The sequence below is a fragment of the Dasypus novemcinctus genome, chromosome 5, assembly GCF_030445035.2.
Source record: "Dasypus novemcinctus isolate mDasNov1 chromosome 5, mDasNov1.1.hap2, whole genome shotgun sequence".
In the NCBI taxonomy this organism is placed as follows: Eukaryota; Metazoa; Chordata; class Mammalia; order Cingulata; family Dasypodidae; genus Dasypus; species Dasypus novemcinctus.
In genome coordinates, this window is record NC_080677.1 from 162108587 (window position 1) to 162124486 (window position 15900).

General features: G+C 47.7%; 1 protein-coding gene across 2 annotated transcripts in view; it reads right to left on the reverse strand.

The window, feature by feature from the left end:
• Positions 1-960: 960 nt before the first annotated feature.
• The window catches only part of SPAG6 (sperm associated antigen 6), a 62992-nt gene continuing 48052 nt past the window's right edge, over positions 961-15900 (reverse strand). For both annotated transcript variants that reach the window (XM_058297858.1, XM_071215496.1), the window contains 3 exons: positions 8011-8127; positions 5438-5583; positions 961-1789 (listed from right to left, as the gene is read on the reverse strand). In XM_058297858.1, the coding sequence (XP_058153841.1) occupies positions 1723-1789; positions 5438-5583; positions 8011-8127 (330 nt within the window). In that variant the 3' untranslated portion in view covers positions 961-1722. The remainder of the gene's footprint in view (positions 1790-5437; positions 5584-8010; positions 8128-15900) is intronic.

Below are 15900 nucleotides of genomic sequence, written 5' to 3' on the forward strand. Positions count from 1 at the left end.
TGGAATCGACAAAATTCACACCAGGAGTGAAAACATCAGCAAACCCCATCAGTGCGTGACACGTTCTTGCTCTAGGACAAAAAGAAAAGATTTGGGCTTGTTGATCATTTTAAAAACTCTCACAGTAGACTTTTCAAAAGGTAAAGAAAGCTCTAAGTGTTTTATGTCCAAAAGCAGTTCCTCTTGTACATTTTCCAAATGGCAAATGGTGAAATGCGAGCGCCCATCCTAACACTATTAAACCTCTGAGTACTTCCTTGGGTTACCTGCACGTTAAGCCTGAAACGGTGGATGAAGTGAGAAACCTCAAGTACAATGGCAAGAACGACATGCAAGGAAACCCTCCACCCCATCGCTGCGGCTTTCGCCCAGATAGCCTGTCATTACCAACACAGCCATCCAAGGAAAATGGTCTTGGCGAAGACAGATGAAAAGTACCTCCATTTTCTCAGAGTGTGAAAAGATTCTTAAGACAAGCTGGGCAGGCAGGAAGGAGAGCTGGCAGGAGGAATGCTACAAAATTGAGAGTGAAAATTACATTTTCCTATGCAACGAGTCAAAGAAATTACTGCAAAGGAACAAAATAGGCCCAAGGAAGTAATAAAAACTCAGTTCACAAGTAATTCTAGACTGATATAAGGCAAAAAGAAATGGGACGATCTTAGACATGGTGAGGTTTAAAAAGATGCAACAAATGAGGACGGATAAATCAAGAAAATACGAAACGAAATAGGTTCCTTTGGAGGAAAAAGAAAGAGTCCAAGAAAAGCCCCTGGAAAGAGGGCCGGCTTGGAAGCTCTGCGGCCTCCGCCGCCTCAGGCCTGGGGACGGGGCAGGGGGCGGGCAGGGGGCTGGGAATGTCCCTGCACATCAAAGGCGCCACCCAGCCAAGGCTCGCGGCCAATCCCCACCTCCCGGGCCAGACACAGGAGACGGGAAGGACGGAAAGGACATTTGTACTGCTTTTCAAATCGTACAGAAATTTTATTGACCATCTACCCTACCTCCGTCAGGCCTCTTAGGTGGGCTACAGGTGGAGTCCCAGCCTGCTGATGTTCCTACCCAGTGACTCCTGCAGCCCCTGATGACGTGACTTGGGCAGTGGGAGAGTGACGCTGGGGAGACAGGGCCACCGAGGACCCCTCCCCTGGCTGCTCTGCTTCCTTCCTGCTCACAAGCTAGCCCGGCACCTTTCCTCGCACATGGGCAGACCTGTGCGGGCAGGGGGCCGTGCCAGCCCTCGGGGAGCCCAGCAGGCGCCCGGGGTCTGTGCCGCAGGTGGGGCCCGCACTGACCCGGCAGAACCTGCCAGGTGCTCCCTTCCACTCTCCCCGTCTCCGTCCCACCGTGGAATCCGCCAGGCCGCTTGCCCTACGCCTGTGAGGGGCCGGCTGAGGTCACCAAGGGCCTCTGAACTCCATCTAGCTGAGGCGTGCGGGCATGTGGCTTTTCACACAGCGGTAACAAATGCCTTTATTAATGTCTGCTTTTAAACCTACCTTTAGAACAAATCCTGTGATGCAAACCACCACGACTAGTTCCTCACTTAAACAAGCTACTAACTTTTTAAGCATTGCATAAATTTAGAAAATGGTATCTTGTCTATTTCACACTGAATAAATCTAGAATGAACTTAGTTCAAATATTTAGAAAGAGCTTTAACAACTGTTACTCATAAATACTCTGCTGTGAATTCGAGAATAAACATTTCACTTCGCTTCCTTAGGTAAGTGGTTGATAGCTGTCCACTCTCTGCAGAAGGGTATCTGAATATCCAGGGGAATAATACCTAGAAAAGAAAATTTTCCGTTAGACACTTGTGGAAATTTTCTGCACAGCAGGCACAAAAGATTCAAGATGAGGTATTTATCTCACAGAATTCATTGTGACCCTGGAGCACTTTGTGCCCAAGGTGAGGCTGTGGAGAAGAGCATCTCTTAAGACTGGCCTAGGTAAGTGGTGAAACACATAAGACGTGTAAACCTGATGGCAAACAGGAGACACTTTCACAGCAAGATGCTTCAATCTGGTAACAATATTCCATTACAGAGCCCTTATTTTTATTGCACTAAGTGACTGCTGATTTAATCATCACAGCCAAGAGATTTTTCCTAGAAGTTAGCACAGTCTATCATTACTAATTAACTTCTGCATTTTGGTTGCCTTAGGGGCTGTTCTCAGTGTCTGTTTTAATCATATATGGTTGCCCATAAAAAAAAAATTCTGGGAGCTTAATTCACGTTAAAAGATCATTTAATAAATGATTTACAAATTTTCCATCATACAAACCTAGAAAATCAATTGTTTTCATTAGTTCTTGGGCATCTGTAGTGTTAGTTTATATTTACAAATTGGACATTTTATAAAAGATTTAATATACAATAACTAAATATATTAATGCCATAGAAAGATTTTCACACATATAAAAATATGTCAAATAACATTTGGCAGACATTCTAATAAATGGCCCTAAAAAATCTAAGGAAGAGAAATTTCCCAAAATTTCAAAATAATGAGGAATTATTTCCAGATAAAACTTAATGTTAGAGACTTTGCATTATCCTCGATCAGCTATCTTCACCTGTTCTTGATACTTGACTTAGAACCTCCCATAATTTGTATTACACTACTTATCTCTCCCACAAATTGTCAAGTTAAGGCGTACATAGCACAGCTGTATTTTTCTTGAGCGTGTGCTGACAGGCAGGCACCGAGGCACACACGCCACGGGGAGCCACCTCGAAGAAGAACGCTTCTCCAAGGCTTCCCACCCTGAAGAAAACGCTCCTCCCACAGGAGGCCTCTCTGAAGAACTCTTACCCTGAGGAATTTACAATTGTTTCTCTCGGTCTTGATTGGTCACGAATTTTACGGCAGGCCTGACTTTCCTAGGCTTTGTGTATGTACATGCTGGACACAAGGCAGGTACTTTCTAGATAAATGGCAAGAGGTCGATTTAAAAAAACCTTTAAACTGTGTTGTTTTCCCTTGGGGGCCGGCCACCAGCCAGGTGGGGCTATGAAGCACTGGAAATCATGCTACTCAGACTGAAGGACTGGATTTTTTCTTTTATTTCATTTTAATTAACTTCGATTTACATTTAAAAATGGATAATCCAGTCATCAGAAAACTTTTAGGTATGTTTGGAACAACTTGGAAATCTTTTCTTTCAACTATAATGTTAAGAAATCTAAACACAGCTCAAGTGTTCCAGAATGATTTTTAGCTTTCTGAATTGAAGTGTGCTGGGAGTGACAAAGTGCACACCAGATTTCAAAGTCTTAGTATAAAAAATGTGAAATTGCTCATTATTAATTTTTACATTGATTACAAGTTGAAATTCTAATATTTTGGTTATACCGGTTTAAAGAAAACAGTATCATCAAAATTTTTTTCACCTGTTTTATCTTCTTGAACTGTGGCTACTGGAAACATTTTGAATTGCCCACGTGGCCCGTATTATATTTCCACTGGAGAGTGTTGCTTTAAAATAAGTAGGTCAACAGGACCTCCGGAAATTCCTGAGGCTCCACCTGGCAGGATCCCAGGGGTAGGAGGTGGCTGAGGCCCAGCCCTGGCGGCAGAGGGGGCACTCAGCTCCTAAAAGGCACCCAGGCCACGGCGCACCTCAGGTTCAAGCCCCAAAACCCACCCACAAGGCTGTCCGTTGACTCCCAGAAGGCCCCACTCCAAACAGGCCACCCGAGGCGAAGGAACGCTAGAGCAGCTTCTCCTCAGGAAAGCGTCTGGAGCCCCACACCAGCGGCTCAGAGTCTGAATCCAACCAGAACCATCCTTACTCTCGTTTATGTGTGCAAAAATGAAACCATAATTTACTTGATAAACATTTATCATCAAAAACAAAGCGGTGAAAAGCAGTCAGTGGCCCCGTGCTGCGAGGTGGCTTCCCCGGGCTCACTGTGCCAGCGTTGTTTCACCCTCCTGAACGTGTCCCTCTATCTCGGGAGAAAAGGGAATTAGAACCGTGGTGCCCAGCAGGGTGACGGCAGACACCCACTGGGCTGAACCCTCCCCGGGGGCTGGTGAGATTCTCACGTGACAGGGGTTTTACTTCCCTGGTGCTCACGCAAAGTGCTCCTAGAAAGGAAGAAAAGCCTTACGTGGGCTGTCTAACGGTCACTCCACTCTGGGGACCCTGGAGTTGGCTTTCTATCAGTTTTCTACAATTTTGTTTATGTTAGAAGATTGCGTTGAAAGTTCTTCTAAATTTACAGAAAAACAGCATTCTTCTTGAAGGGATGGTTATACATTCCATGTAAAATTTCTTTTCTTGATAAAAGATTTTCATACTTCCTTTAGGGCTTTTATATATACTTTATATGTTATACCAACTTCTTTGATATATGATTATATTGGAATATATAGGCATTTAATATATTAAATATTAATAAAATATACATACTATATACATTAGATGCATATATTATATACATTGTATGACATTTTATATAATTTTATACCTATAGGTATAATAATACGTAAAACTTATGATATGCCTACTCTTTGACATATAAATTAATATTTTCAAAGCTCACTTACTGAAACCCTTTTGGCCAAGGACTTCTCAAAAACCTCCCAAAAGCACATGAACTTGCACCTCCAGAAATAATTTACCGAATGAATGTATGTGAATAGAAAATAAATTACTTTTGTGCTTTTGAAATCAGTGTTACCACATGTAGTAAAAACCAGTGATACTAAATAGGAGAAATGAACAGATAAACAGATAAGTTACAACACAGTTAAAAAAATTAGAATTTACATTCTCTAATATCAACTGGAGAAAGTAAGAAATGAAGATAGGGTTAGGAAAAAAGATAAATATGGCCTTTTACTTTGCCTATTTTGTGGGCACTTTTCACCAAAATTCTGGTGTTTAAATCGTTCCACCTTGTCTTGATAACCTTTCATTTATTTGGGGTTTAGTAATACAGTTTTCCTTCAGGCTTATAAGGATGAGGCGTGGGTTTTATGCTCTGCAAATTAACCTCATGTTTAAAATATATTAATCTTAAAAAGAGCGTCCTGCTGCATCACTCTGGGCACCTGCAGAGAGTCAGCAGCATCGCTGAGGTTTTTTGCATCTGGATGCTATTTTCTCTTCACCACTCAACAGCTCCTTTCCGCTTGTAAGGCTCCCACCATTACGGTAAATGTGGGCTTAAGGGAGGCGAACAGATGGCCTCGGCGAGCCCTTCCAGATCGGGCATCCGCCCTCGCGAGGCTGAGGCCTCGAGCCGCGCCCCGTGCTTTCCTCCTGGACTTGGCCGCACGTGCGGGTGCTCCTGGGAAAGCCCGTGTCCAGGGGCACGGCGGCGCCTCTCAGGCCTCCCGGCTGCCCTGGGCCGGCACGCCGGGGAGCCGGGGAGCCGGTGTCGGGGGCGTCCCCACGGGCGGCCCGGCGCCCCGAGCCCACCTGACGATCTCCTCGGGGTAGCAGTTGTTGATGCTGTTGATGTACTCCTGGAGGAGCGAACCCGGCTCCGCCTTGATCTCCTGCACCTTCTTGAGGCCCCCGCTGGTCACGAACAGCCGCCGCGCCTTGCTGTCGTGCGGCAGCACCTGCAGAGGGAGGCGGGCCGCGTCACTCTCCCCCGCGGCAGCGTGGAAGGCGGGGAGGGCCGGGGCTCAGCACACCTGCCAGTGCCCGCCGGGCCGAGGACTGACGGAGCACGTGGCGCGCAGGCCGCTGGGCCGCGGTGGCACCCGAGGGCCGGGAGACAGAGGCCAGCCTCCACTCCGGGCCACCACCTCCCTTGTCGGCAGGCCCTGTCCTCAAGGCCGCTCCAGGAACCTCCTTGCGTGTCCCACACGGGCCACTCCAGGAACCTGCTCGCGCGTCCCCAGGCCCACAGGCTGCCCGGCCTCCTGGCAGGTCAGGGGTCACCTCCTTCCAGACGCCCTGCCCGGTGCCCCTCCAAGCCCATGAAGCGGGAGCTCCCCTCAGCCAGGCCGTCGAAGCCACTCTGTCGAAGCCCCTCCCGCTCTGCCGCATCTGGTGGCGGTGACCGCACCTAAGTGTCACCCGGCGGTGCACGGCAGATGCTCAGGTGACGCTCAGCGCCACGGAGGAGAGACAGGCCCGGAGCCAGCCCAAGGGCGGGGCTCGATCCAAGAGAAGCCCTGAGGGACGAGCACAGGGGCTGCCCGGCCAAGAGGAGGCAACGAGGAGGTGCAAGCGGTGAGGGAAGGACAGCAAGGAGGGGGCCGGGGCAGGGGTGGGGGCCAGCAAAGCCGGGCCTGCAGGTCCCAGAGAGCAAGGAGGGAGGCAGGGGCTGAGGGCAGAGCCAGGCCAGCCGTGCTGAGGGCTCCTCAGGGCGGGGAGGCCCGGGCCTGCTTGGTGTGCCGGGAGAGTAGAGCCAGGGGCGCGGAGACCTTCAGGGTGCCGGGCAGGAGAGGCCGAGCCAGAGGTCGGGGGGCCTGGCCATCCCTGGCCGTCGCCAGCTCCTCTGACACAGCGCCCCTCCTTCCCTCCTCCTAAAGCGTGACCCCGCCCCTCCTCCAGGGAGGCCTCCTGGCTCGGCAGACCACCTGCACCTCGCAGGGTCCGCAGGAGACAAGGGGCTGCATCACGAAGAGCACGCAGGAGGGGCGCTGCGGCTGGGGGCGCTGTGGCGGGGGGTGCTGCGGCGGGGGACGCTGCGGCGGGGGGCGCTGCGGCTGGGGGCGCTGTGGCGGGGGGTGCTGTGGCGGGGGGTGCTGCGGCGAGGGTTGCTGTGGCAGGGGACACTGCAGGGCATGGTGTTGGGGAGCTGCAGTGTTGGGGTGAAAGTGTTGGAGTGCTACAGAGTCAGGTGCTGCAGTGCTGGGGTGTTGGGGTGCTGCAGAGTCGGGTGCTACAGTGTCAGGTGCTGCAGGGTTGTGGTGCTGGGGTGCTACAGTGTTGGGGTGCTGCAGAGGTGGGGGCTGCGGTGCCAGGTGCTGCAGGGCTGTGGTGCTGGGGTGCTGCAGTCGGGTACTGCAGGGCTGCGGTGTTGGGGTGCTGCAGAGGTGGGGGCTGCGGTGCTGGGGGCTGCGGCGTTGGGGCGAGCTGGAGCCTGGAGGCTCTCTGCGGTGTCCAGCTGGACGCCCGCCCAGCCCAGGCCCGGGGGCCCCGGTTTCCGTCCTCACAGTCCAGAGCCTCCGCTCCTGACCTGGGGAGCGCCACAAAGGGAAGTGCACGGAGCTGAGGACTGCCCCGCTCGTGTCCTGTTTAAACGCCCGTCACCAACAGGACCTCACGTCCAGGCGCGATTTCCTCGCAAAGGCCAGCGCGCCAAGCCCCTGCACACTCTGCCGTTCAACCTCCGCGGCGACCTGAGGTACTTACACCGTCTTCTGCGGCCAGAAGCGAGGCTCTGCTGGAGGCACCAGGGCTGGGGAGGAGGCCGAGGCCGGAGCTCTTGGCCTTCCGGGGACTCCAGCGTCCCTGGCTCGCGTTTCTGAGGCCGAGGCCGCCAAGCACAACGTAGCCAGCCCTGGGCGGCTCGGGGTCGCCAGCGACACTGTCCCCTCCTTCCCATCAGCTGGTCTTGGGCCAGGGGCCTGCCCGCTCCCCCTCCCCTGCAATCTGCAGTGACCTGAGGCATCACCCAGCCACGCCTGTCCAAACCGCTCAGAAAGGGAGTCAGGGAGCCTGGGGAGGCCGCGGAGGCTCGGGGACCTCGTTCCTGCGTGGAGAATCTGTGCGGCGTTCCCAGGTGAGTGAGGCGAGCAGGGCTGGGACAATGGCAAGGCCCTGTGGGTACGTGTGTTACGAGGGTTTGAGGTTTTCAGGTGCTGACGGACGGTCACTCCCAGAGAACCAAGGAGCGCAGAGGCTCAGGGGAGAAGGTGAGGACGAGGAAGTGGCTGATTCGGGGGAGGGTTCTGGGGGACTCGTCAGCCTCCCTGTCGGTACCGAGCGGAGCGGCGCGGAGCAGGCGGCAGCAGGAGGCAGGGCCCGGGGAAGCAGGCGGCAGCAGGAGGCAGGGCCCGGCCCGCTCTGCCCCGCCGGGCGGGCGCCCTCACCTTGCTGAACTGCCCGACCACGTGCTTCAGAATGTTGGGGGGCGCGTCGTACAGGAAGGGCTCGAGCGCCGGCAGGTAGGTGCACTTTTGCAGGATGTTCTTTATCGCTTTTTTGCTCTGTTGAAAGACAAAGCGAGACACGGACCAAAGTCAGTCAAAAAAAAAAGCCTGACACGAATTCGTGTTTCACATTCTGGGAAATGGCGGTGAAATCAATTTTCTGGTCTGAACTGCAGTTGCTGATTTTTTAAAAAAGTTCTCAGAAGGACCCCTTCAGTCTCTGGTTTGACCACAGACTACCCTGCCTTCTGCCTTCTTGTTCAGATGGTCGGTGTGTTACTGAGCTCTTATAGGACCTGTGAGGAAATGAGAAGTGAAGTTATCAATATGAAATCATACACTGGAAATGAGGATGTGAGGTCTGTTGGTGTAAACATGTCCACCTAGGAAGCTGGGAGGTGAGTAACACTTCCCCTTCCCACTGTCAGTGCGCAGGACACTGTGCCCAGCCGGGTGGAACATGTCATCCTCTGCTCACAGGCAGGTTCTGAGGTGTGCTCTCAGGTGTGTTCTGAGGTGTGCTCTCAGGTGTGTTCTGAGGTGTGCTCTCAGGTGTGCTCTCAGGTGTGTTCTGAGGTCTGTTCTGAGGTGTGTCCTGAGATGTGCTCTGAAGTGTGCACTGAGGTGTGTTCTGAGGTGTGCACTGAGGTGTGTTCTGAGATGTGCACTGAGGTGTGTTCTGAGGTGTGCTCTGAAGTGTGGTCTGAGGTGTGCTCTGAGATCTGTTCTGAGGTGTGCACTGAAGTTTGTCCTGAAGTGTGCTCTGATGTGTGGTCTGAGGTGTGCTCTGAGGTCTGTTCTGAGTTGTACTCTGAGGTGTGCACTTAGGTCTGTTCTGAGGTGTGCTCTGAGGTATGGTCTGAAGTATGTTGGGGTGTGCACTGAGGTCTGTTCTGAGGTGTGCTCTGAGGTATGGTCTGAAGTATGTTCTGAGGGGTGCTCTGAGGTGTGCACTGAGGTCTGTTCTGAGGTGTGCTCTGAGGTGTGCTCTGAGGTGTGCTCCGAGGTCTGTCCTGAAGTGTGCTCTGATGTGTGGTCTGAGGTGTGCTCTGAGGTGTGCTCTGAGGTATGGTCTGAGGTGTGTTCTGAGGTGTGGTCTGAGGTGTGTTCTGAGGTGTGCTCTGAGGTATGCACTGAGGTCTGTTCTGAGGTGTGCTCTGAGGTATGGTCTGAAATATGTTCTGAGGTGTGTTCTGAGGTGTGGCCTGAGGTGTGTTCTGAGGTGTGTTCTGAGGTGTGCTCTGAGGTGTGCTCCGAGATCTGTTCTGAGGTGTACACTGAGGTCTGTCCTGAAGTGTTCTCTGATGTGTGGTCTGAGGTGTGCTCTGAGGTCTGTTCTGAGGTGTGCACTGAGGTGTGCTCTGAGGCGTGTTGGGAAACGTTCTGGGTGCACACGCAGTGAGCATCACCCCTCTGCTGCAAGAGCCCATGGGCAGCAGAGGGGTGATGCTCAGCGAAGAAGAAAGGCCCCTCGGCCTTGGGGTGTAAGCCACCCATGAGCTGGGGGTGCCCGGCCCAGACCTCCACACCCTGCCTCCTCAACGCTGCGTGTTGCAGCCCTCACCCGACTGGGGTGGGAGAAGGAAGGGCTGGTGTGTGGAGGACGCGCTGCAGCAGGCTCGAGGTGGCTCCTTGGGCCTCTCTGTGGGTCTGCACCGCTTTGGGACGCTGCGCTGCAAGTGGGTTTGTCGCCTGCTGTGTCTCCTAGAACCGCCGACCTCTGCCTGGGTGTCTGTGCTTCAGGGCCCTTACTTGGATCTCCTCAGATCTCCTCGGATCGCATCAGCCCTCAGAGACCTCAGCAGACCTGGACTTCTGCTCCTGAATGTCAAGCAACCAATGCTCTTGAGAGGTCAAGGAGCATTTTGACTTTGGCATCATGGATTCTGTCATCAGTAGATGGATTCAGCGACTTTCAACAGAGTTGTAGTCTCAGTAAAGGAGCTCTTAAATCTAAGGTTTACCAGGCACCTCAGCTGGGCAGCCTTGTCTAACCTATCTTGACACATTAGTCCTCAAATATCATCATATAAACTAGATTAAATAAAACAAGGGACGTGCAAAACACAGCCCCACTTCTTTCCACAACAGTACATTATTTGGAATTCAACTACTGATTCCACAAACGCCTGATCATACCTTTGTGGACCACCGTAGGGTCGTGACAACCTTAGCAGGTCAGCAGATTGGACCACATTGCTCTGGGCGGGGCCACAGCCTCTCCTGGACACAGCCGCCTTCCTCTGACCCCAGCTCCAACTCACCGCTGTATGCCACGTTACTAATCCCAAACTCCAGAAAGGAGCTGAGTGACAGTGGAAATTCACTGAGCTTCACCAGCTCCCATCTGGAAGAAACGTAGTCTATTTATGACTATTTTCTCCTAGGTGGGAATGTATGTCATGATTTATAATCAGCTAAATTACCCAGCATGAAAGAACTATTAGTATATTAGTTAAGAATTTGTTTACATATTTCTGGACTTTAGATCTGTTAACAACTTTATTGAGATACGATTTACATACCTTAAAACTCCCTCATTTTAAGTGTGGAATTCAATGGTTTTTAGTAAATATACAGTGTTGGACAACGAACACCACAATTCAATTTTAGAACATTTTCATCATCCAAAAAAGAAAGCCTGTACCCACTGGCAGACACTCCCTCCTCCCTCCTCCCTCCCCCCCCCCCAGCCCCTGGTGGCCACTAGTTGGCTCTCTGTCTCTACAGATCTGACAATTATGGATAATTATATAAGTGGAATCATAATATGTAAATTTGTGTGTCTGGCCTCTTTCACTAAGCACAATCAATGTTTTTGAGGTTCATCCAGGTCAGAGTACATATCAGTACTTTGGTCCTTTTCATTGCCAAATACTATTCCATTATACAGATTTATCACATTTTGTTTATCCATTTATTAGTTCCTTAGTCTGCTAAAATTCAGTATATAAGAAATTGGCTTTTACAACGGAGATGGATTAGCTAACAGGTGTATAGGTCTGAGACCGTGAAAATGGGCAAATCAAGGCGTCATCAGGTGATGCTTTCTCCTCTGGGACTGGCGGCCAGTGCTCCTCGGCTCCTCTGTGGTGAGGCGAGGCACATGGCGGCATCTGCTGGTCTCTCCCTTCCCTTTCAGGTTTCGTTGCTACCAGCTTCTGGCTTCAGTTACTTTCTCTCTCTCTCTCTGTATTCATCCCATTTATAGAGGACTCCCGTAAGAAGATTAAGACCCATCCTGGACTATGCCTTAACTTAAGTAACTTCACCAAAAGGTCCAACCTGGGCGGCGGACTTGGCCCAGTGGTTAGGGCGTCCGTCTACCACATGGGAGGTCCGCGGTTCAAACCCCAGGCCTCCTTGACCCGTGTGGAGCTGGCCCATGAGCAGTGCTGATGCGCGCAAAGAGTGCCGTGCCTCACAGGAGTGTCCCTGCGTGGGGGAGCCCCAAGCGCAAGGAGTGCGCCCTGTAAGGAGAGCCGCCAGCGCCAAAGAAAGTGCAGCCTGCCCAGGAATGGCGCCGCCCACACGGAGAAAATGACACAAAATGATGCAGCAAAAAGAAACACAGATTCCTGAACCGCTGACAACAGAAGTGGACAAAGAAGACACAGCACATAGACACACAGAACAGAAAACCAGGGTCGGGAGGGGAAGGGGAGAGAAATTAATTAATTAATTTTTTAAAAAAAAGGTCCCACCTACAACAGGTTCACACCCACAGGAATGGACCGTTAAGAACATGATTTTCCGGGATACAGTCTCTCCCTACTACATCAGTTGATGGACATTTGAGTTGTTTCCACTTTGGGCTATTATGAATAATGCTGCTATGTAGATTCATATGCAAATCTTAGTGTTAAATGTGTTTTCATTTCTATACTAGGAAGAGAGTTTCTGGGGGGATAGCGGTAAATTTATTTAATATTTCAAGAAACTGCGAAATTGTTTTCCAACACAACTGCAACATACTACATATACAACAGCAATATGATTTCAAAGTTCTCTGCATCTTGGTCAACGTTTGTTACTGAATTTCTACTAATTTGAGCCATCCTTGAGTGTGAAGTAGTATCTCATTATGATTTTTTTTTAAGATTTATTTTATTTATTTCTCTCCCCTTCTCCCCCTCCCACCCCCCGCCCCAGCTGTCTGTTCTCTGTGTCCATTTGCTGCATGTTCTTTTGGGTTTTTTTGGTCTGCTTCTGTTGTTAGCGGCCCGGGAACCTGTGTTTCTTTTGTTGTTGTTGTTGCGTCATCTTGCTGCGTCAGCTCTCTGTATGTGCGGCACCTTTCCTGGGCAGGCTGCACTTTCTTTCGCGCTGGGCGGCTCTCCTTACAGGGCGCACTCCTTGCACGTGGGGCTCCCCTATGCAGGGACACCCCTTCGTGGCACGGCACTCCTTGCGTGCATGAGCACTGCGTGTGGGCCAGCTCCACACAGGTCAAGGAGGCCCAGGTTTTGAACCGTGGACCTCCCATGTGGTAGGCGGACGCCCTATCCACTGGGCCAATTCCGCTTCCCTCATTATGATTTTGATTTGCATTTTCATAGTGACTAATGATATCAAGCATCTTTTCATAAGCTTTTTGGCCATTTGTATTTCTTCTTTGATGAAATGTATATTTGGATCTCTTGTCCATTGTTTAATTGGGTTGTTTTGTGTTTTTTTGTCTTTATTGAGTTATAAGAGCTCTTTATAAATTCTGGATACAAATCGTTTCTCGGATACATCTTTTGCAAATATTTTCTCCCAGTCTGTGGCTTGATTTTTCATTTTCTTAATGTCTTTTGAAGTATAAGTTTTAGTTTTGGTGAAACCCAATTCATCACTTTTTAAATTACTTCTGCTTTTGGTGTCACATCTAAGAAATCTTTGTCTAACCTACAGTCATTTAATTTATGTTTTCTTCCAAGAGTTTTATGGTTTTGGCTCTAACATTTAGGTCAGTTTTGGTACATGGTATGAGTCCAAATTCATCTTTTTGCATATGTATATAACAATTTTCCCAGCATTTCTTGACAAGACTATCCTTTCCATATTGAAATGTCTTGGCATCTTTGTGAAAAATCAAATAACTATAAATGTAAGGGTTTATGTCTAGATTCTCAATTCAATTCTGTTGAGATATATAAATATATATTTCCTTAATCAAATACCACACTATCTCAATTACTGTACTTTGTATTAAATTTTGAAATTGGGCAATGTAAGTCCTTTTTCTTTTTCAGGATTGTTTTGGTTAGTCTGGAGCCTTTGCATTTTCATATGAACTTTAGGCTCTATTCTCAATTTCTGAAAAGAAAAAAAAAAACAAACAGTTGGGGTTTTGATAGGGACTATACTGAATATGTAGATCAATGTGGGAAGTACTGCCATCTTAATACTGAGTTTTCCAATCCATGAACATGAGATGTTACTCCATTTACTCAAATCTTCTTTAATTTTTTAGGCAATATTTTGTAGTTTTCAGCACACAAGTCTTATACATCTATTGTTAAATTTATTTCTAAATAGTTTACTCACTTTGATGCTATTGTGAATGTAACCATTTTCTTAATTTCATATTTGTACTGCTCATTATTAGCATACAGAAACACAGTTGATTTTTATGTATTGATCTCATATCTTGTGACCTTGTTAAACTCATTAATTGTAGGTATTTGTGCATGCAAATTGCAAATGTTCAACTTCTTAGGATTTTCTACATACAAGATCATGTCATCTGTCAGGTTTAAGATTTGTTAGCATATAGAAAATGTGCCTTATGTTTAGGTGTTTATAGTTGCGAGCAAAATAAAATCATTCTTAAATTTCATACTGCAAATTCTACAGAAATTATATGGGTTCAGCACATCCTTTTATTTACTTAAGGATGTAAGTCAAGGAATATCTTACTTTGAAATCATGAATAACAGATTATGAATTTTGCTATTTGTTACCACGTTTATTAACTAGTGTTTATCCTCAGGGATAATATACGATGATGTCAGGGAAGGAGCCAGGAGCTACCTCTTCAGGGCAGCTTGGGTTTGAGCCTGGGTTCTCTCTGAACTAGCATAGCATCCACAGTTCTTACATTCATTCACTTTTTTCTTCTAAAATCTAACCCTGTCCATAATGATGAGGGTTGTTGGTGTAGAAACATAGTTTTGATAACTTGAACTGGGCAATTTTAAAGACTCAGAATAAGCTGAATCAAAAATCAAAGAAGAGCCATGAAAAAAAGAAAATAAAAAGAAACTGACCATCAGAGTAAATTCACAAAATATTCAGATGATTAGACATCAGCAAAAAAATTAGAAGCCATCCTAGGAAATAAGTAGAGATGGCCCAGCCAAAAGAACAAATGAAATGTCCTGACAAAATATAGGATTTAAGATAACTAATTAATGATAATCACACAAACCTCCTAAATCAATTCAAAGAATTGAACGAAAATATGACTAAAGAGATAAAGGAATATTAAGATGACACTGGGTGAGCATAAAGAACAATTTGAAAGTGTACAAAGAAAAGTAACAGAGTTTATGGGAATAAAAGATATGATGGATGAAATAAAAAATACTTTAGGGAAGCGGACGTGGCTCAAGTGATTGAGCTCCCACCTACCACATGGGAGGTCTGGGTTCAGTCTCTGGTGCCTCCTAAAGAAGACACAACAAGATGATGCAGCAAGAGACACACAGAGGAAAAGATATTGAGAGACGCAAGCGGGAGCAGAGGTAGCCCAAGCGATTAGCTGCCTGCCTCTCTCCCATATGGGAGAACCCAGTTTTGGTTCCCAGTGCCTCCTTAAGAAAAAAAGACCAGCATACAACAAACAGACAAGCAAATGCAAACAATAAGGGGATGGGTAGAAATAAATAAAATAAATCTTAAAAAAAAAAAAATACATTAGAGGGATGGATACGGCTCAAGTGGTTGTGTACCTGTTTCCCACATGGGAGGTCCCGGGTTCAGTCCCTAGTGCCTCCTAAAAACAAAAACAGCAAACAAATGAAAAAAACAACTCAGGGGAGCCAATGTGGTTCAGGGGTTGAGTGCCAGCTTCAAAATATGAGATCCTGGGTTCATTCCCCGATCTCAGAACCATAAAAAAATTTAAGAGGTACATAACAGCAAATTTGAGTTACTCAAAGACAGAAATAGCAATTTTGAGGACAGAATATCTAAACTGGAAAAGACAGGAGAACAAAAAAAAGAAAAGAATGGAAAAATGGAACAGGGTCTCAGATAATTGAATGACAACAGGAAACACGTAAACCTATGCATTATCGGTGTCCTAGAAGGAGAAGAGAATTGAAAAGGGGCAGAAAGAATATTTGAGAAAATAATGACTGAAAATTTCCCAGCCCTTATGAAAGACTAAATATCAATATCCAAGGGCAACACACCCCAAACAGAATAAATCTGAATAGACCTACTCCAAGACACCTACTATTCAAAATAACAAATATCAGAGATAAAGGGAGGATTCTAAAAGCAAAGCATCGCATAACAAGGGAACCTCAATAAGATTAAATGCTGACCTCTCATCAAAAACCAGGGAGGTAAGAAGACAGTGGTATGATGTATTTAAGGTATTGAAAGAGAAAAAAATGCCCATCAAGAACTCTGTATCTGGCAAACTTTCCTTCTAAAATGAGGGTGAGTTTAAAGTCTTCACAGATAAACAAAAACTGAGAGTATGTTACCAAAAGACCAGAATTACAAAGGATACAAAAGGGAGTGATATAGCCTGAAAGGAAAAAACAAGGGCAAGAGACTTGAAGAAGAAGGTAGAAATGAAGATTATTATGAAGGATAAATTAAAGGGTAAAA